Below are 21764 nucleotides of genomic sequence, written 5' to 3'. Positions count from 1 at the left end.
TGGGGGAGCTTTTCCTGAAGATTATTGGGGAAGATCAGCTGCGATAATGAATGTAAAATCCTTTAGAGACACTACATTTCTAAACAAATGTAAAGCAAGTTAAAATGACCTATTATCTTCTCCAGAATAAAACTTTGCCATTTACAAAACTAAAATCTGGATCTGGTAAGGTATGCACTACTTCTGGATATTCTTTAGATACTTTTCTTTGGTCAAAGGTTATTACAGGTAGCCCCTGCTTTTCAAAAGTTTGTTTACACCACTTTGCTTTTCCAAAAAAAAGCAAAAAGTGCAAACAGTACTCAACATGTTTTACAGCGAGCCATTATAGAGGCAGCACACCCTCAGCAGCAAAAGAGGCACCGCCAAGCTCCTTCCCTGGGAACTACACTCAGTTTAAGCTGCCACAGCTTTGGACTGTGTCTTTGAGCACCGCGATTTATCTCAATTTATCTCTTGCATCCGGTAGCAAGATGTGTCCTAAGGTAATTCCCTCTTCACTTTATGTGGCTTACTGAAGATTATGGAACACTCTACTTTTGGACAGCAGTGGAAAACTGTATTCTCTTCTTTGTTTTTTCTTTTCAACTTTGAAGGTTAATTTACATATTTCTTTTCAACTTTGAAGGTTAATTTACATACAATAAACTACATACACTTAGAGAACACAGTTTGATGAGTTTTGACAGTTGTGTATATCCAAAAAAAATACCTCTACAATCAAGATCTAGAACATTCCCAATGTCTCTAAAATACTCTTTGTGCCCCTTTCCAGTCCCTCCACGCCTGATTCCAGAAAACCACTGATGGTCTATCTAACCCCAGCAGACAGGTACAGTGTGCCTGACATGAATAAATATAAACACAAGTAAAAAGTAACCCTTAAAATATACGAATACTTCTAAATACAAAAAATAATGTTATTTACCTGAGTTTCTTTCTTATTGGATCCCTCTTCTGTATCTGATTGTTGCTCTTGTTCATTTTCATCACTCTAAAATAGATTTTAGAAAAGTAAAGATAAATTTCAAATGGTTAATATTTAAATACATTAGGGTTTTTGTAATTTAAAATGACCCTTGAGAAAAACCTAACAGGAAATGGATCAAAAGGAAAACTGTTTTTTAAGTGTGACTTTTTTTGCCTTATTTAGAGGAAACCTATTTTGTCTGCATGGTACAATATAAGTAGGTTAGCATATACGGTGAAGAAAGACCATCTACCTAACATTCTGATTTAGGAAACACATAATGGGGATGAGGAAGCTGGAGGCTTAGCATGAAAAAGATGATACTCAATTTTATATTGTAATGTTACTGCATGTACTTTAATAGTCAATATAGATACTATGTAGCTGGCTCAACTATAATGAGGGAGCAAAAATAGGAAACTCATTAAGTAAGAAAAACTCTATTCTATAAGCTTGGCAAGATTTATACAACGGTCCTATTATATTTAGGTAGTTCAGCTATCTAGAAATTTTTGGGGAATTTACAGCACACCAAATAGAAAACTAAGGTCTCAGTAGGCTAAAAACGTAGACTCCCAGACAACAGGAATATTCTACTAGAAGGCCTGAACATCTCAACAAACCATAAAGGATTGAAAGAAAAGGGAAATTTGCAATCAAACATATCTGGCTCAGGCTCACTATAAAAATACCACAGGCTTTAAAACTAAATCATCCTATTTCACACTGGTACAGCGATTTTCAGCTCTGTGACTTAGTGTAAATTTATTAAAAAAAATTTTTGAGCCACAGTTATCTCCTCCACAAGTGGGGATTAAAACCTTATAGAATTGCCCTAAGGATTATAGAGGATCTTTGTACAAACAATCATGTGGTACCTAGCAAAAATGATATGTGAAGTTACTAAGTGAACAGGAGAAATCAATGCTCCTAATGCCTGTATTACTTATTAATATAAATGTATTAATTCCGCAACATGAACTAATTGTCTTTATGCGTTACTGTTTCATGGAAGAACACAGGAACTGGAAATTTAAAAAGTGGGGAGGGGGACTTCCCTGGTGGCACAGTGGTTAAGAATCCACCTGCCAATGCAGGGGACACGAGTTTGATCCCTGGTCCAGGAAGATCCCACATGCTGTGGAGCAACTAAGCCCATGCGCCACAACTACTGAGCCTGTGCTCTAGAGCCTGTGAGCCACGACTACTCAGCCTGCATGCCTAGAGCCTGTGCTCCACAACAAGAGAAGCCACCGCAATGAGAAGCCCGTGCACCGCAACAAAGAGTAGCCCCCACTTGCCGCAACTAGAGAAAGCCGGAGTGCAGCAACGAAGACCCACCGCAGCCAAAAATAAATAAATAAATAAATTTATTTAAAAAGAAAAATAAAAGTGGGGAGGCTCAGAGGTCCTGAAAGTAGTAACTAAGAAAAAAAAAAAAAGGAAACCTAATAATATAACAGAGTAAAAACACTACCTTATCTTTGACAGAGCCCTTGGTTCTTTTTGTATATTTTCTGATATAGGTTCAATCATGAGGCCATGAAAAGGGAAGGAGACTTGTGCTGATGATTGATTAGAACACAATTCAATGCAAGCTCAAATTTAAAAGATGAGTATTGCCTATATGGATCTCAGGAAGAATTCTTATAATGCTGGTTAAGTGTATGACTCCAGAAAGTAGATTTTTGAAGGGAGAGCTGGTATAAATAAAATTGGGGAAAAATAAATACTATATAATAAAGCTTTGCCTGTTAAACCCCTAATACATATAAGTTACTAAAAAGATAATTTTTAAGTAGTAAGAGTTACTATGTTAAGGTGCTAAGACTGTGAGGTTTTATGTTACTCTTATTAAAATGTTACTGGGTAATCAGTGAGAATCAACCAGCCATCATGTATGTACTTCCTGACAGAGGACAAAACACCCTGCCAAGAGAATACTGAACCAAAATCTGATCATTTCTCTACCTCAAACTACCAATTTATAGGAAACATAAAAAGCTACATGACTGTGTTAAACTACAGTTCAGGGATATAACCCAGTTCATTCAAAAATAACTGTAAGAAAAAAAGAGATGGAGGACATAACTGATTACAAGAGACTTTAAAGAAATAACTAATCATAATGTATGGTCCTTATTTGGTTCCTACTCAAATTAGCAAAGTATAAAATTAGAACAGGGACTTCCCTGGTGGTCCAGTGGGTAAGACTGTGCTCCCAATGCAGGGGGCCCGGGCTTGATCCCTGGTCGGGGAACTACATCCCGCACGCATGCCGCAACTGAGAGTTCACATGCCGCAACTAAGAGTCCTCATGCCGCAACTAAAAGACCCCACATGCTGCAACTAAGACCCGGCGATGCCAAAATAAATAAATAAATAACTATTTAGGACTTCCCTGGTGGCGCAGTGAGAATCTGCCTGCCAATGCAGGGGACACAGGTTCGAGCCCTGGTCTGGGAAGATCCCATATGCCGTGGAGCAACTAAGCCTGTGCACCACAACTACTGACCCTGCACTCTAGAGCCCGCGAGCCACAACTACTGAGCCCACACCCCGCAACTACTGAAGCCTGTGTTCCTAGAGCCTGTGCTCCACAACAAGAGAAGCCACTGCAATGAGAAGGCCGAGCACCGCAACAAAGAGTAGCCCCCGCTCACCACAGTTAGAGAAAGCCCACGCGCAGCAACCCAACGCAGCCAAAAATAAAACAGTCTATGGCAAAACTGAGAAATCTAATACTAAATGCCTACTGAGGAGGGTCTTGCAACAGAGCAAATAAATTCTAGCCATATGCCCAGAAAGATTCAGGAATTGTAGATTTAAAAAAAACCAAAATAAATAAATAAATAAATAAAATAACTATTTAAAAAATAAAATAAAATTACAACAAACTATTTATGGCAATACGAGTCAACAGGACATTAAAACTGACTGAATATTCAATATTAAAGATTTATTGTCAATTTATTTAAAAATAAACATGATCGGGCTTCCCTGGTGGCGCAGTGCTTGAGAGTCCGCCTGCCGATGCAGGAGACGCGGGTTCGTGCCCCGTTTCGGGAAGATCCCACATGCCGCGGAGCGGCTGGGCCCGTGAGCCATGGCCACTGAGCCTGCGCGTCCGGAGCCTGTGCTCCGCAAAGGGGAGAGGCCACGACAGTGAGAGGCCCGCATAACGCAAGGAAAAAAAAAAACAAAACAAAAAAAAACATGATCATGGTATTGTGATCACTTATTATATGATAACGTATAGTGGTTACTTTTATTATTTTTTAAAAATAAAATTTTAATATTTTTTAAAAAGGTGTCCTTATTTCTTAAAAATATAGACTGAGGGCTTCCCTGGTGGCGCAGTGGTTGGGAGTCCACCTGCCGATGCAGGGGACCCGGGTTCATGCCCCGGTCCAGGAGGATCCCACATGCCGCGGAGCGGCTGTGCCCGTGAGCCATGGCCGCTGAGCCTGCGCGTCCGGAGCCTGTTGCTCCGTAGCAGGAGAGGCCACAGCAGTGAGAGGCCCGCATACCGCGAAATTAAAAAAAAAAAAAAATACAGACTGAAGTTTTTACATATAAAATGATATTACTAAGATTTTCTTCAAAATAATACAGGAGTTGGGAAAGTGGTGGGGATTTAGCTTAAACAATAAATACCTGGGGTGGGGCCATATACTTTTTTATGTTTGAACTTTTCTGTATTAAAAAAATTTTTTAATGAAAAAAAAAAATCAACTGGCTAAAAAAACAATCCTCCCAAAACCAAATTATTTTTGCCTTCCTGTAGGTGTATGTTGTATTGAAACAGTATAAATTTCACTTTAACCACGTAACCCCATAGCTCTTCTTTCTCTTGCATATGAATATCAATGTCAGGCATACAATCAGGGATCAAGAAAAAAAAATTAAATTTATAGGATTGTTATAATTTGATAAGTAAAGCACTGCATCTATCCAGCATCACTTGAGATGGAAATAATTGTTGTGTATATCATAATCATATTCATGAAAATAGGATTAAATGTAAAGCATCTTTCTTTCAAGAACCGCTAAGATAAATGAGCAGTTTAGCCATTATATGATAATCAACATTTGTACACTGAGCTGCAGCCATTATTATTTTTATTCCAATATTGGGACAGTATTCTTGCTTTTAATACCAGAAATCTAAGTAGTTGTTTATTCTTATAAAGAAGAACTCTTCTGATTTAAATAAGTCAGCTCAAACACATAGTGATGATCTAAAGAATATATAATCTGAGGCATATAAGAAATCATTAGCGTACATTCTTGGAAAGATTAAGCATACTATCAAGTAGTTATATTTTAATAGGTTCTCACATCTTGTGTCCAGAATGAAACTCCTGTAGATCTTCTTTTCTCTCTTGGTCGCCGTCGTTCTCTGATTGATTTAGGTTGTGATTTATCTTCTCCCTCTTTTTCTTCTTCTCTCTTTTCTCCCTCTGTTAAGGATTAAAATTATTCATATGGCAGCCATGTATCTTGATAGTATTTTGCAGTGTAAATGTGAAAATAATTCTAAGTCAACCTCCTTTGTGAAGCCTTCTAAAATTCTCTAATCAGAAATAAATTTTGCCCCTGCCAGTGCTCCTATAACACATGGCTTAAACATGTATCTGTATCTCTCATTAGATACGTTTTTGAGAATCAAGATAAGAACTGATTTTAATTACTTCATTTTTCTAGTGCCTAAAACAAAAATTTTGCTAAAAAGACACACTTACTATTTGCTGAACAGAAAATAATTGAATCCTATGAAGAGAATGGGGTCCCAGTTATTAACATCTGACAGGAAGATAGTTATTATACCTAACATTAACACTTCAAGATAGTTATTATAACCAAACAGTGCATAATGATGGAACAGCTAGTGGGCATCATACAAATTTATTAGTTTCTGCTTCTACCGTTCCCAGTCCTCCTTCAGCAGCAGAATGAATATAGTAGTCATTGAATTTTCTATTAGTATCTAAGAGCAAACCTTTTTTTTTGTTGCTGGGGAAAAAATTATCTTTTATTAAAAACAAATCAATGTAAACAAATGTTAGTCTTCAAATTTGTTCCCTTCCTGGGATAGTTAAAATAGCTTTAGACTTACATACTAGAAGAATATTAGGGCCTTTGAATATGCTGTAAAAAGTAGACAGGGCTTCCCTGGTGGCGCAGTGGTTGGGAGTCTGCCTGCCAATGCTGGGGACACAGGTTCGATCCCTGGTCGAGGATCCCACATGCCGTGGAGTGGCTAAGCCTGTGTGCCACAACTACTGAGCCTGCGCTCTAGAGCCCGCGAGCCACAACTACTGAAGCCTGCATGCCTAGGGCCCGTGCTCCACAACAGGAGAAGCCGCCGCAATGAAAGGCCCACACACCGCAACAAGGAGTGGCCCCTGCTCACTGCAACTGGAGAGCCCTTGCGCAGCAATGAGGACCCAACTCAGCCAAAAACAAAAAGTAGATTGTAAAAAAAAAAAAAAAAAAAGACATATATGGAACAAAGTAACGTTAAAAATGATTTTTAAAAGGCTCCTTGTGTCATTGTCTCCTTGCTGTGAAGAAAAAGAAGCAAAAGAAACCCCAAATTTATAGTATTAAGAGGGGTTTTAAAGTTGCTTTTAGAATTGGTTTACAGCAAAGGTCACAAACTCCAACATAGAGAGTGGCCATCCAGGTTACATAAAGAGGTAAAATGGGCCAGGAGGGCACTACTCCAAAGGGGTAGGGGTGGGGCTGCTACTACTTGGCTCTAATCAATTGTTGACCTGTGAGAATTCAGAGCCAGTGTTGCCATATCTTCCTATTTTTCAATAGAAGACAGAAATCTGAACTTTTATGCAGATACCCCTAATTTTAAATGTTTGCTCAAAATTTTTACAAACATTAGATGGGCCTCACACTTAGTGGTTTAAAGAACTGAAATATCTCAATGACCAACAAAAGAAAAGCCAGCTGGAAGTTGAAAAAAATTTAATTTTCTGAAGTTTATTCCTACATGATTACTGATATTATCATGACTAATACTATGAAGATTTTGCTTTTTTTAAAAACAATTTTAATTTATTTATTTTATTTATTTTAATTTTGGCTGCGTTGGGTCTTTGTTGCAGCGTGCGGGCTTTTCTCTAGTTGCGGTGAGCAGGGGCTACTCTTCGTTGCAGTGTGCAAGTTTCTCATTGAGGTGGCTTCTCTTGTTGCAGAGCACGGGCTCTAAGTGCATGGGCTTCAGTAGTTGTGGATCACGGGCTCTAGAGCGCAGGCTCAGTAGTTGTGGTGCACGGGCTTTGTTGCTTGCTGGCATGTGGGATCTTCCCAGACTAGAGCCCGAACCCGTGTTCCCTGCATTGGCAGGCGGATTCTTAACCACTGTGCCACCATGGAAGCCCGAGATTTTGCTTTTAAAATATTAAATACCTACAATTAGGAATAATTTTATTTAGTAGCCATCTCTTATTTAAAGGAGGAGTTAATTAGTGTTTATATAGGAAGCTTATATGAAATAATAGGAAATGTTAATAGCATCAATATGCCAATATACAGCTGAAAAAGAAATCTATTTCTAAAGAAATACGCATAAAAATAGGTTTTTTTGGCAAAGACATTACATATGTTAAATGATTTTTGTTTAAAACAATTTCACAGAAAACAGTTAAGATATCTACATAATATGCAAGAAATGACTTGAAACATTAATAAACTGCTCCTAGAAATAATCAATAAACTGCTCCTAGAAATAATCACCCACCAGTTTTTCTATACTAACTTTTCTATGTTGATGGACATAAAGATTTTTGAAGGCAATAAAGATATACGTATCAATGCCAGACCACATTATTTTCTGTTTTTATTTTCTACTTTTCTCATTCTCAACCATCATGTTCTTTCTGGTTAGGTAGAATGAGTCCCAGTTTAGGATGTTGTTTCTCTTCTGTTAAACTATTAGTTACGAAAAACCAACTCAAAGAATTAATCTGAAGGAAACAAAGTGTTTTCAAAATTTGGTCTTCTTACCTCTTTCATTTTCCTTTGTTAATCCTCTGGAGTAAGCAGAAGTTATACCTACAAGACTATTTGGCCTGTTTAGTTGACTTGAAGCATAGAGTGAACTGCTCATGGTAGAAAGTGAAGAGGATGGAGTGGTTGAACTTGAAGTTGATACTGGTCTGTAGCGTTGATAAGTCTGTGAAACATTAAAATTAACAACCATTTGAAATATAAACATAGATAAAAACATATAAGACACTTAAATTAATTTCAAAGGAAAAGTAATGTTCTAATCATGTCAAAATAATTTAGATTTCCAGTTAAAATCCTTATGAATATTTTGTATATGGTTTGTTAGTATATAAATCTCTTGCATTTTGAGAATCACAAGAACTATCCGTGCCACCTGACCTAGCGGTGTTGTTGGTATACTATTACCTCATCATATGTTCTGGAGTACTTTTGTTTATATTCATCTTCTCTAGAGGTTTCTGACTCCTTCTTTTCTTCTTGCTTCTCTTTATCCTGCTTTTCTTTTTCCTCTTTTTCTTTTTCTTCATTTTCTTGTTCTCTGGTTCGGGTAGAACGACTCCTTCCTATCGTTTTCTCAGCTTCCTGAAGATCAGTCAATGTCACCCCCTGCACGCAAAAAAAAGATAAATTTAATTATGAGAGGCAATGAGGCTCATTTCAAAGTAATATTTTATAAGTAGATATATTAAATATGAATGTATTAAAAGTCAAATATGCATGTTTGGAATTGGTTTTCAAATTGAAACAGAATTTCTAGTCACATTCATTCTATGAAGAATCATCATGAGCAAGCACAATAATAGGTACTGGGAAAGAAATAAAATATGTGCAAGAAATTGTCTCTGTATTCAAGAAATTAACAGAATAGCACAGGAACTGACCATATGAATATAAATATTCCCAAGAAGTTCAGAGAAAGAAGGAAAAGCCAACATATGCATTATTTATATATTAAATTTATATGTATTTATGTTTCTTTATATGTATATGCACACAGAGAAGATTTCAGTAAAGAAGTAATTTTTGAAGGTTAAGTCTTGAAAAGAATAGGTTGGATTTCAAGAAGTTAAGGCACGAAGACAGAAAAAATATGTTAAGTAATGGCAAGGATTAAACACTTGAATCTGGGGACTTCTCTGGTGGTCCAGTGGTAAAGAATCCGTCATCCAATGCTGGGCATGTGGGTCTGATCCCTGGTCGGGGAAATAAGATCCCACATACCGCAGGGTAATTAAGCCCGTGTGCCACAACTACTGAACTCGCGTGCCTCAACAAGAGAGCCCACGTGCTGCAAACTATTGAGCCCATGCACTCTGGAGCCTGCACGCCACAACTACAGAGCCCACATGCCCTGGTGCTCACGTGCCATAACTAGAGAGAGAAAACCCGCACACCACAACTAGAGAGAAGTCCACACGCTGCAACGAAGAGCCCACGTGCCTCACCGAAAAGATCCCACATGCCTCAACGAAGATCCTGCGTGTTGCAACTAAGACCCGAGGTAGCCGAAAAAAAATAAATAAACAGTTGAATCTGGACTTTGGAGCCCCTCAACTGTAGGAAAGGGAAGACACGAGAGATATAGGAGAGAGAATGGCGAGGGGGTAAGAAGATGATAACTAGCTTGAGTGACATTTTTCTCATACTTGTATATCAGCTTTTTGATATACCTAATATAAAAGACCTATTTCCCATACCTTCCAAATACGCATAGAATTCTTTAATAATTATGTGACATCATACATGATTAATTTTAACACTGATCAAATACCCTGAGCCAGACACTATATTAGGAATAGAAAAATACTTAAAGAGATACAAAGGCATATGCTACTTAGACGAAATGTAACATTAACAGTATAGCCACATAAAAAGGCTATGGTAGGATTACTAAGGCAACTTTTATCTTTTAAGATTTACTCATATTATATAGTGACATCAGTATTTTCACAGAAATGTGAAAAAGGGAAAGATAATTTATTTTGAACTTTTATATATTATACACATTAAATATACCTGTGTTGATCTTCTAGACTGTCTTGCTTGTCTAGATCTTGCTTTTCTTTGGGATTCAGACTCTTCATCTCTAACAGGAGTGAGGTATGATCTACAGTAATAAATAAAAATTGTCACTTGGAGATGCAATACCTGTGAATATAATTATACATGAATGTGCGTAAGTGAAACATTTAAGTTTAGCATTTTAATGGATTTTAAGAAAGAGTCTTCAGAAAATGGTTAAACCCACTCTGAAATTCAACAATGCAATCTGATAGTTTTTTAGATTGGAATTACTCATATTAACATATTTTTAAAGTTCTTCCTAACTACAGTTTTGGGTTTGTTTAAACTATGCAACATCATTCCTCTTAGCTCCTTTCTTGATTTCCTGCAACACCATCCCAGATGATATGTGAAGTTACAAGGCTAAACTCTAGACTGTAAATGTCTTGTTATGGTGAAGGACTGAACGTAATATTTAGGATATGGGATGACTAGTGAGGAAGCAGCACTCCCTGCATTCTTGTCATTGTGCATTTACTAATAATGTTTTTGGCAGACATCACACTCTTGTTCATACTTTAAGTTCTCTAAAAATTCAAGTGTTTTTATACACGAACTGCTTTAAAATCACTTATTCCTGGGTCACTGATTTTCTGATACAGAGAAGAGGATTTGGCATTTATGTTCACTAGATTTTATATTATAAATCTAAGCCTATGTTCCATCCTGTCACACGGTATGCACAATTTCAAAAGCATGAAATCTATGTCAAGAGGTAAATAATGAATTAAAGGGTTGAACAAGCAAAGACAAGACAGAGCCCTGCAACATAAGAAAACTTCCCTCTAATGATCAATGTTATTCGGGAAGTTCAATTGTTAACACTTTATCTAGTTATACTACCATCTAGCTCACATTTCTCAGAGAACATTCTGAACTTGAGTATCTCTATTTTCTGTTGTTCATTAAGTTTATCAATAACCTATCATCATACCCCTATCTCCAAATGCTATTTTTTAAAAATTCTCATGTTAACTTTAGTGTTCTTCTCAATTTGTAATTCATTCTGCTCTTTAACCTCCCTGACACTATTCACATATTCGTAACAAACTTTAGAATTTATTCTTTGTTTTACGCCTTATGTTTTATTTTTTCTGTGTCCTTTAAAGCTCTAAGTTCAAAGAGTATAACACATCTTCAAACACCTTACAGTTATTTACAGTTCCTTCAGAATTCTTTTTAGAGAACTCTCATTCTTTTTGATACATAGGAATGCATCTTTCCCTCCAAAGTCTTGAAATTTTTGGAATCTGTCTCTCCAAAATTACAATACAAGATTCATTATTCCTAGGATTTGTCTCCTTGGATAACTAACCCTAAGATGACATACTCATTTCTCACCCAAGATCCTGGTTGCCTCAATTTCATCAATTAACTCCTACTTATTGGTTAAAGTTAGTTCTAGAGGACTGGTTCTTCTTGCTTTTACTCTAATCACAGATAAACTGTAAAGCAAGGTAAGTCAAGAAATTCTCAAGAGGGTGTTTTTACTTGAATGAGACATCCAGCAAACTTAGATGAAAATCCCATCACTTCTATATTCTGACTTGTTTTTATCATCTGTTTTGAGAAAATATCACTTGTGTTCTCTATTCGGTTGAATAACTTATGGCACTATATCATAAGGATAAAACGTTTTTTTTCTCTTTATCCGTATGTTTTCTATCATTTTTTACCTCTAGGTTTCTAGAATATCCTGAATGATTATGTCTTTTTGCTACCATAGTAGCACTACATTTATCTCATCAATAAGGCACAGCTCATCAAATTGAAGCATTTTATTGAAGAGCTCTATTCTACCAAATTTTGTTTCTATTAAAAACTAGTACTGACTTAAGTTCATAAAATAAAATTTTAATTTTTTTAAATTAAAATAAAAATTTGTCTCCCTAAAAGTGAAAGGCAAGGGAGAAGTCACTAAATAAAATATTTTGCTTATCACCATTTCCGTAGTTTAACTTTCTCTTAGTTGAAATTCTGTATGGCTTCATCTGTACCAATGCACAAACCCAGAGATGAATACAACTGGTAGGATATCTGCCCTCTCTCCATTCTATGATGCTCAAAAGCCTGATATTCCTTTTTCTCCCATTGTTTTATTATTTCTATTCTGTCTATGTATCAATTCTCTTGAGTTTCAAGGTTTTTATTCAGCTATAACAGATACTTTCTCATTTTTATTACAACTCCAGTGACTTTCTGGGACAAGAAAGAGGATAACCAATAAATTTGTTATTAGAGTTTAAGAAACATTAATCCTGGAATACGATTTTTGTATTGTTTGTTGTAGAAGTTGATTATATAAATGTGGAAAATACTATACATTCTAACCTTCTCCAGGAAAATAACAACATATTAAAGGGTCTGAAAAGGACTAAGGGAAGAAACCTGTTTAACTGTGTTTAATTCAGCATTTTCCAAGACCATTTAAGCAAGAAAAAGTTTTTTTTTTTCTTTTGTGGTACATTTTTAAATGTGTAAAAGTTCTCTGTAAAATGGCTATTTTTTTTCATCCATTCATTTAACACTTATTTATGCATCTACTGGTCCTATGCAATTTACTGCCTTTTGGACTTCCACCAGATGAGGGAAAAAAAAATAACAGAAAGAGAAGAAAGCTAAATGTGATAGCAAATCTAGTTTAACAAAAGTTTACAGCAGCCTAGACAGCTGCATGTATCACTTCAGCATTTCATGAGCTGCTCTGAAAGTACAAATGGACATGAAAGACTGAATTCTTATTTCCACTATGTACAAAGTTTTCATATATAGTTTAAAACAACTGCATTGTCACTATGCCCCTTTACCCCATGGCAAAGAGCACTATCAACCATCACACTCTCTCCCAAGAAGCCTAGATTCTTTTTCAATACTTTCAAGCTGCCATGAAAGTTAATAAATCTATTTATCATATCTGGTTTAACATATGCAGGTTAGGGGCATAAAAATTACTAGCTGAAAGACTTGTAAAATCTGTTCATTTAAAATTTCCATACAAACACTTGCTCCAAATTAGCATAAAAACCTAGCCTATCGATTTGTAATATAGGAAATATATTTGATAGTCCCCATCTGAAATTCAGTTCCTTTCTCCTCTTTGAGGTGTCTATACAGAGCAGATCTCTAAGAATAGGATGTAGAGAAAATAATTCATATTTTTAATATGTGTTTAATTCCAAAGAGGTGATCATCAAGAAGATGGCAGAACATACCAAATTGCATTACTATATCATATTGATCTCTTTCGTATAACTGTATAGGGTATACAATTTTACTTACTAGTCTTAGATTGCCCACTGTTTTCTGAACAATCCAAAGGTTATTCTTAAATTAAGGTTTTTTCCCTCAGTAAAAGCAATTATTCTATATATTATTTCCCTGACATTTATTGGCTGAAATATTTATATTTATTTATAATATTTATATTTTGGTTAGTCAACCAAATTACATCTCTAAAAAACTGAATACCAGCCCTTGCTTCTCACTCAGCATTTTTCCTTCCAGAAGGAAAAAATAAGTAGACAAATGGGAGCTGGTTGAGCCAAGGGAAAATGGTAGAAAAGAGTAGTTGTACCGAACCATGTGAACTCATACTACAAATATGAAGTTATTAGTAAGGTACTGTTTTGCAGTTTGAAAAGACTATGGAGAATTAGAAATGCCTAAACAATGAAAGAATTTGCCATCTTGCTCCACCTACCTACCTATCTATCTATCTATCTATTCTGCCATCCTGCGAGGCTTGCTGGATCTGTTCCCTGATCAGGGATTGAACCCAGGCCATGGCAGTGAAAGCCTGGAATCTTAACCTCTAGGCCACCAGGGAACCTCACCATGCTCCATCTATTTAAAGCTAGCTTCTCCTCCCTGCTCCCCAATGCCTCCTCCCTCCAATTCATCAATTGGAAATCTTTATAAAAACAGAAAATTTTCATCTAAACCTGATCAATAAAAACAGGAAAATTCAACAATAATGTGGAATTTAATAGTGTACACAGTAACTTTACATAATATCTAAAAGTACATATGTAAGGGTACCTAAAAATGGCATAAATGTATTAGTATCTTTTTCAGCCACAGTATATTCTTAAATCACCATACATACATTTGGGGGCAAATTTTCAACTATATACATTTTGAAACCATTAATGAAATTTAATTAAAAAGACAAACAGGGGAATTCCCTGGCAGTCCAGTGGTTAGGATCTGTGCCTTCACTGCTGAAGGCCCTGGTTCAATCCCTCGCTGGGGAACTAAGATCCCACAAGCCAAGCAGCGTGGGCAACAACAACAACAACAACAACAAACAAAAAAAAGACAGACGAGGCCAAAATTGCAAACAATTATTTGACATGAAACAAAACACAAACATTAATATTACTGCACACATCACTGAAGCAAGTGAGACAAAATTTCTGTAATGTAGACCCAGAAAAATGTCAATAGACATATTTTATTTCTTATGATATGAGAACCTGCTCTGTCCTAACAATATCACCAAATATTTAATTCTCAATCTTAAAGTCTTCCAGGATTTATTCTAAAAAGCTGAAACTCAATACTTTCCAACAATATAAAAAATAAAGAAATCTGAGGTTAAGAATCATAATTTGCTTGTTCTGAAACAACTGATGATTTTGGGGAGACATTCATTAGCTTTGTCATTGGAAAAATTTTTTTAAAGTATGGAACGCTAGATAGAAAGTATTCTAGAAGTTAAAAACTATATAAATTAAGGGCTTCCCTGGTGGCGCAGTGGTTGAGAGTCCGCCTGCCGATGCAGGGGACACGGGTTCGTGCCCCGGTCCGGGAAGATCCCACATGCCGTGGAGCAGCTGGGCCCGGGAGCCATGGCCGCTGAGGCTGCGCGTCCCAGAGCCTGTGCTCCACAACGGGAGAGGCCACAACAGTGAGAGGCCCGCGTACCGCAAAAAAAAAAAAAAAAAAAACTATATAAATTAAATACCTCATTTTACAGAAGAATAAATTCTAACCCACAGAGAACTCTTACCTTAGGATTAAGGCACAGCAAGGTGTAAAAAACCAAGACCTCCTGAACCTTTTCCCCTTCAGCTCCCCACCTCCCAAAAAACCAAAGCCCTCAAATTCATTTTCACTAGAAGAGAATAATGAGTGCCTATGAAACTCTAATTTCTGTAGGCTATGTGGTCTCATTGAAAACACCTCAAAAACCTAAAACTGACTAAACTTAAGAGAAAAACAAGAATAATTAAAATATGATATGACCTATACTGGTATTCAAAAATCACAAAATGCTAACTGCTTGTAGTGCTGTTAGAGAAGTATCATTAAATTTCACCATAAAAATAGAAATGAAGCATAAATATATTGACAGAAACTAAAGATGTAATGATAGGAAAGAAAACATTTTTTTAATTAAAAAAGTTTTCAAAACATTTAACATTTTGTTACTTTTCATATATTCACCACAAATATTACTATAAGGATGCTACTACTTACAACAGGCCATGCACTTTGCTAGGCATCACAGACAAAAGATGTATAAGACTGTATATGAATACTATGTGCTAGAAATAAAACCAAATTAATCTGGTTGGTATTTTAGTTAAGGAAAATATCAGTTATGTAGCTAATTTTTCAAGAATAAAATATTTAAAGAGGTTACGTTTAGTTTCCTAAGATGTTCTTTCTCAAGAGGGAAAACCAAATTCAAAGCTAGGGACTATGCATGATATAGCAGACAGAACCCTGGACTGATTCTCCTGTAATATTGGGCCTAGCCTTAGCTATCATACTTACTAACCACATAAAAGTGGAAAAGTCACTTAATATCTCTGGAACTCAGTTTCCTTCTGTAAAGGATATCATAAAAGATAATAGGTAAATTCCTTTCCACATCTATGATTCCATACCAATTGGCTGCAACAGGAAGAAGTGAGCAATGCTCATAAAAATGTTTTAAGCACATAAAACAAATTCACAGACCCTTTAAAAAATTTAATTAACAAGTGCCTTCTATGTACCAGAATTAAAACTAAATGAATACAGTTAACATACTTAAAATTATTTGGCTTACACATATGCATAAGAAGCCATTCTTCACCAAAAGAATTTTAAAATGAAATTCTCAAAAATCACAACAACAAAAATTGTTAAACATGCATCAAATTTCTTAAAAATGAGGTGGAAGGGGGAAACAATGAGAATAAAAAACCTGTTTTTGTCATGTTACATCTAGTTTTCCATGAGTATGAGTTGTTTAGTATGTGTTTAGAGTATGCGCTTAGATCTTCATCACAAAAATGTTTTGAATTAAATAAACCATTAAAACTAAGATGGCTAAGTATGAAGACAACTATCTGGCTCAGTGCCTTTAAACAAGAACATTAATTCTGTCAGAGGTGGGTTACCAAGCCTAAAGGCTAATAATTGCTAATTATATCAATTTACATAGTTCTGAGCTGATCTAGGTTATCTCATGTATTAACCTACTGAAGAGATAGTCACCAACTTCCCAAGATTAAAAAAACAAACAAAACAAACAACTTTCATCATTGGGCAAGATATATCAGCAGTCCTATTAGGACCTTTACACACCTGCGTCTCTCCCTGACCTCTGAAGTGGAGGAGACAGTGCCAGCAGTAGTTGTAGTCAGGGTTGTGGTAGAGGCTGCAGCATTTACAACAGTTGGAGCAACAGGTATGGTCACTGCCGTAGGAACACTGTCCTTTTCTTTTTCAGTACTATCCTCAGCCCACAAACGATTTGAGGTACTATAGCACCATAAGCAGCAACACAAAAAAGAGAAAAGGAAAACAGCTAAACAAGGAAAGCACTTTCTAGCAGCTGAAAACATGTGACTACAGGGATGGATTTTTTTAAAACATAAGGTGAGACATCTTTCATCTATGAACCAAAAAGTTCACCCAGAGCTGTCAAAGAGAAATTTACACTTTAAGCAGCTTAATGCAAGGAAAGTTCATAAGTTAGGAACTTAATATTTTTTCCCCAGACATGCATAATTGCCTCTTTTTGGAACCAATTTTTGTTTGTAAATCATTTTAACAAGGTCAATGAAAAAATCCAGAGCCCCACAATCTTCTAAACAAAAATGCATGCACATACATAAGCACACAGTAGGCCTGAACACAAAATGTATCTGTGACTCACCTGCTTTGTGTGCCTGCTGAGGAAGAACCCGTTGTAATCTTTGTAGTAGTGCTTGTGCTGGAAAGCAGGCTTTTCTGAAGCCCAGCTGCAGAGGTAACTGTTGGTGTTGATGTGGTGCTTGGAACACTAGAACTAATCAAATCATCTTGTCTTCTACCAAAGGAGCAACTAAAGGAAAGAGTCATATCTATATAGAATGTGTTTGTATGTGTATTCTATAGTCAATGCCTATACATTATACAGATTCACAAGGCTAGGAAAAAATCTAAAAGACTGTGTTCCTAAATACGCCACCGGCTCCAGCACCAAGAGTTGCATCTACAACTTGCTAGAGTCTAGATGATTTCCCTAATTTGGTAGTGTATCATTTTACTGCACCCCCCACCCACCAACAAGATTCAAAGATGATCTGATAGTTTACATTTCTGGAACTGTTCCAGGTCATATGGTCATGCCAGGCTGGGTCTGGAAAAACACTTTGGTTTGGTTTTACTCGGGGCAAGTTAAGACTTAAGCATTTTCTAAGAAATTGTTTTGGCAATGGGTCACATCCCTAGGGGTGACCCACGCCTATATTATACTTGTTGATCTTTTAGTCTTTTTTTGATTGCTTTTAGCAGAGAAAATAACACATAGATTTTCCACCCCCTCTCCAATATGATATTACCAACATTCCAATTCAAGGCATTTCCATTGCTCTGAGTTCTAACACAGGTAGAAACTTTCCAGGTCACCACATGAGATCAATTAATTGATCTATTTCAACTGCTCTAGTCAATTATATAATTGACTTATATATAATTACATACAGAGTTCCTTTTTTAATATGCTATAATCTAAAAGATACTTCTTAGCATATCAAATTTAATTTAAAAATATATAATAGGAAGGCATAAGTAAGAGCAAATTTTCACCCATCTTTAAATATATATTGTGTCTTTAAATGAAGTTTTATTTAAACAACAAAAGATATATTTAATAAAAGCACATTTTTAATGTTACACTGAGAGCTCCAAACTGCCTCATATTTTAATAAAAGAATACACAAAAGTTACTTAAGAATTATATTATTACCTTTTATGATAAGTTGATCCTTCATTAATTGAGCTATTCTTTTTAAGATCATCTTCCCATTTTCTTCTTGTATATGAACTACTTGTTCGCAAACTTGAAGAATCTCTGTGAAAAAAATATCCTTCAGATTCTGGTAGATAATTTTAAAATAGGGTTAAAGAAGCTGTATTTTAATAAACATCTGTAGAAGCAGAAACTAGTAAAATCCCTTAGAAAAACACTCTGGAATACTTATTAAGAAGTGAAAGTAATTCACTAAGATTCCAGTTCTAAGATTCTATCCCAAAGGTATAATCCTAACTATAGGGGAGAAATTTAAATGTTTGCAAAAGTTTTATTTATGATGACAAAATATTAGACAATTTAAATGTCCATAGTTTGGGGAGGGGAAATGGTTACTTTAACCTCAGCAAATCTACTCTATGGAACACTATGTACTAATGAAAAACAATGCTTATTGAAAATACATGCTAACGTATAAGACATTACGAGATCTTAAGTGAAAGAAAAAGTCAAGACACAAAATTGAATATTATAACATGATTACAATTATATTAAAAATTCTCATACTCTATATGTGCTGAAAAGTAGGAAGAAACAAATTAAAATGTTGACAGTGATCAAGTAAGGGCTTTTTCTCCCTTCTTCTTTCTCCTTTTCTATTATGTTCCAAATATTTAGAAAGCATATACTAGTCTGTGACCTCATCTGCCACCACTGCCCCCTCACTCCGTTATAACCATAATGCCTTCATTTTTTTTTTTGCTATTTCATGAACATACCAAGCCTGCACCTCAAGTCCATGTACTTGGTGTTCTTCCTATTAGGAATACCCTCCATCTCTTCCTGAAATCCATATCCCACATAATGACAACAATGCTCATGTTTTAACTCTCATGCTAGATAGTAAAGATTTTATAGTAAAAAAAATAAAACAAATCATAATGAATCCACCTGTTTTCTTTCTCTTCAATGTCAGATGTACTGGCTAGTCGTCTTGGTATTGTAGGTGCAACATATGCAAGCCTAGTTCCTTTACTTTCTTTCTCCTACACAAAAGGGAGAAAAAAGAGTGAAAATATATCTGATGATTATAGGTGCTGCTAAAAGTATTATGTAAAGAATATTCAACAATGTATAATTACACAGCCATCATAGTTTATTTTATAATATTTCCATAATTCCTAGCTAAACTCCAAAATTGATGTCTATCAATATTCAAGTACTATAAACACTAAAAGACAGCCTGTTCAAATTAATTTTCTTTTCTCTCTTCTTTAATCTAGAATTAGCTCTTTTTTAACATAAGAAAAATTCCTCTACATTTTAATGACTTTTTCTGAAACTTCTGTAACATTTACTGTAATGTAGTATTTTAAGATAAAATATTTTTACTTCTTTCAGAGAAATAAGGTCTCAAATACAGTTCACTGATACGTCTCAATTACTTACATTATACAAGCTATTTACTACCTCGATATACTATGTTTTAAAAATATAACATTAAAATATACAAAACAAAAGGTTATTTAAATTATATTTAACCAAATCTGGCTGAGAGTGTAGTGACAATGACATCTGTTACATTCTCATTATACTGGCATCAAGTACTTGGAAAACAACTGGAAAATAAATTTATACAAAATAAAAAATATTAAAATTACTTAATGAGAAATTCATTTCTGAATTTCTGATACATGTAAACACTCCTGTATAGAGCAAGAAAACTGTAAGGAAAAAAATGTCCAAGCACTAAAAATGCAATAGAAAATAAATAATCCAATTATACAAAATAGCACTGAATGAACTGTGGTGCATTCTATTTAATGTAATTTAATACTGCCTTTCAAAATATAGTTATTAAAATTGCTCACTAGGACAAAGCTGTGATGTATCAGATGAAAAAGTAGGTAAAGAAATTGCAGATATTGGATAAATGCAACTTATGAGTATAAGCACATTCTAGAACAAATGTGTTCCTAAACCCTTCTTAATAAATAAAATTAGCTTGCTCCTTGATACATTTTATTGTAAATTCTCAAACAGAATAAAGGATTCCTTTAATTGAGTATAGTCTCATAATTTATGTTTTGGGCAAATACATCCGATCTTCCCAATAATTATATCCCATATAGATATCTGCTTAAGGTAGGTACATTTGTATTATCGTGTAACTCGTTAAGTCAGGTGAATTAAGTTGATACATAGATCTAATGATACATAGTAGAAAATCCAATGGATCTGGTTCCAGGAAAACAAATTATCATAGTTTTTATAGAAACCAAATTGTGAAACAGATTACCTTTTCTTTATTATCCAAAGCGGAGGAAAGTCTGGGACTTGAAGCTGAACGCATAACACCTGCAGTGTCTTTTTCTTTCTGAGCCTCTTTAGATGCTGTGATTTCTGCAAGTGCGCCATAACTACCAGTCTTTCTAAGTCCTAACCTCCAAGATGCAGGAGACTCATCTTTTCTCTCTTCTTCTTTGGGAGAAATTTTTGTAGCTGAAGTTGGAAACTGTTTTTATTTTATTTTATTTTTAAGGAAAAGGAGAAAAATTATACAATACTGATCAGTCCTTAAACTGAAAATGAGAAGTTTACAGATAATATGTTTAAAATTATAGTTAATAGTTTCAGGAGAAACACTTTTACTAAGCAGGTTAATGTCTTAGTCAAAAATGTAAAGATCTAAAACTGAAGAAGGAAATACTACCTTTCCAGATGTTAGATTTAAGAACACACACTCCACACTTTGTGTCACACAGAAAAATTATGATGCAAATACAGAGAACAGAAATGAGCACACCATAATGACTTAAAACCATGCATCTTTGAAACCAATATTCATATTAAACTTGTTATGTTGTAACCTAATATAAATCCTTGCACATCGAAATGCCTCACCATAGATTTTTCACCCTTACTGGGCACAAGAACAATGCCAGTTTTGCGCAAGCCCTGCCTCCATGATGCAGGATCTACTGATTCCACCACAGGCATGATAGGAGCAATGAAATCATACTAAAGCCAATTAAAATAAGACAGGTAAAGAGATAAAGATTGAAAGCATGAAAACAGGAAAGGAAGTTATGAGCAAAACAGACTTTTCTCTTTTTAAAAGAATTTTATAATAAATTAAAACCCAACAACTGGGTAATTATCCAATCTTTAGAAGTCACTGGGAACAAGTTCCAGTTTTAGCATGAGAGAATCTGAAAGAATCTAATACAGAAACTTCTAAGGCAGTTAAAGGCACATAGAGCAGATAGTATTATAGTATGAAGTGAAAAAACTACTGCCCTTGAATTTTGTTTTTATTCATTTTGTACTTGGGTTAAAAAATTTTAAACCCATCATCATCAACAAAAAAGTAATCATCAGTATATTTCTAATTATAATATTTAATTCATTAATATTTTAAATATCATAGCCTTAAATTTACTATTTGATTTTTCCACCAAACATTAA

The 21764-nt window shown here is 35.1% G+C and overlaps 1 protein-coding gene across 3 annotated transcripts in view; it reads right to left on the bottom strand.

Annotated features, from left to right (window-relative positions):
• PPP1R12A (protein phosphatase 1 regulatory subunit 12A) overlaps positions 1-21764 on the bottom strand; it is a 92142-nt gene that overhangs the window by 22733 nt on the left and 47645 nt on the right. For 2 of the 3 annotated variants that reach the window (XM_007450154.1, XM_007450155.1), the window contains exons 9-18: positions 20596-20811; positions 19248-19342; positions 18294-18398; positions 17220-17387; positions 16646-16822; positions 10019-10109; positions 8408-8608; positions 7997-8165; positions 5312-5433; positions 929-994 (exon numbers count right to left, since the gene is read on the bottom strand). In XM_007450154.1, the coding sequence (XP_007450216.1) occupies positions 929-994; positions 5312-5433; positions 7997-8165; positions 8408-8608; positions 10019-10109; positions 16646-16822; positions 17220-17387; positions 18294-18398; positions 19248-19342; positions 20596-20811 (1410 nt within the window). The remainder of the gene's footprint in view (positions 1-928; positions 995-5311; positions 5434-7996; positions 8166-8407; positions 8609-10018; positions 10110-16645; positions 16823-17219; positions 17388-18293; positions 18399-19247; positions 19343-20595; positions 20812-21764) is intronic. The other variant, XM_007450156.1, reaches the window with a different exon arrangement.

This window comes from Lipotes vexillifer, unplaced genomic scaffold (genome assembly GCF_000442215.2).
Source record: "Lipotes vexillifer unplaced genomic scaffold, Lipotes_vexillifer_v1.1 scaffold694, whole genome shotgun sequence".
Classification (NCBI taxonomy): Eukaryota; Metazoa; Chordata; class Mammalia; order Artiodactyla; family Lipotidae; genus Lipotes; species Lipotes vexillifer.
Note: the sequence above shows the minus strand (reverse complement) of the source record. Positions and strands in the feature narration are given on the sequence as shown.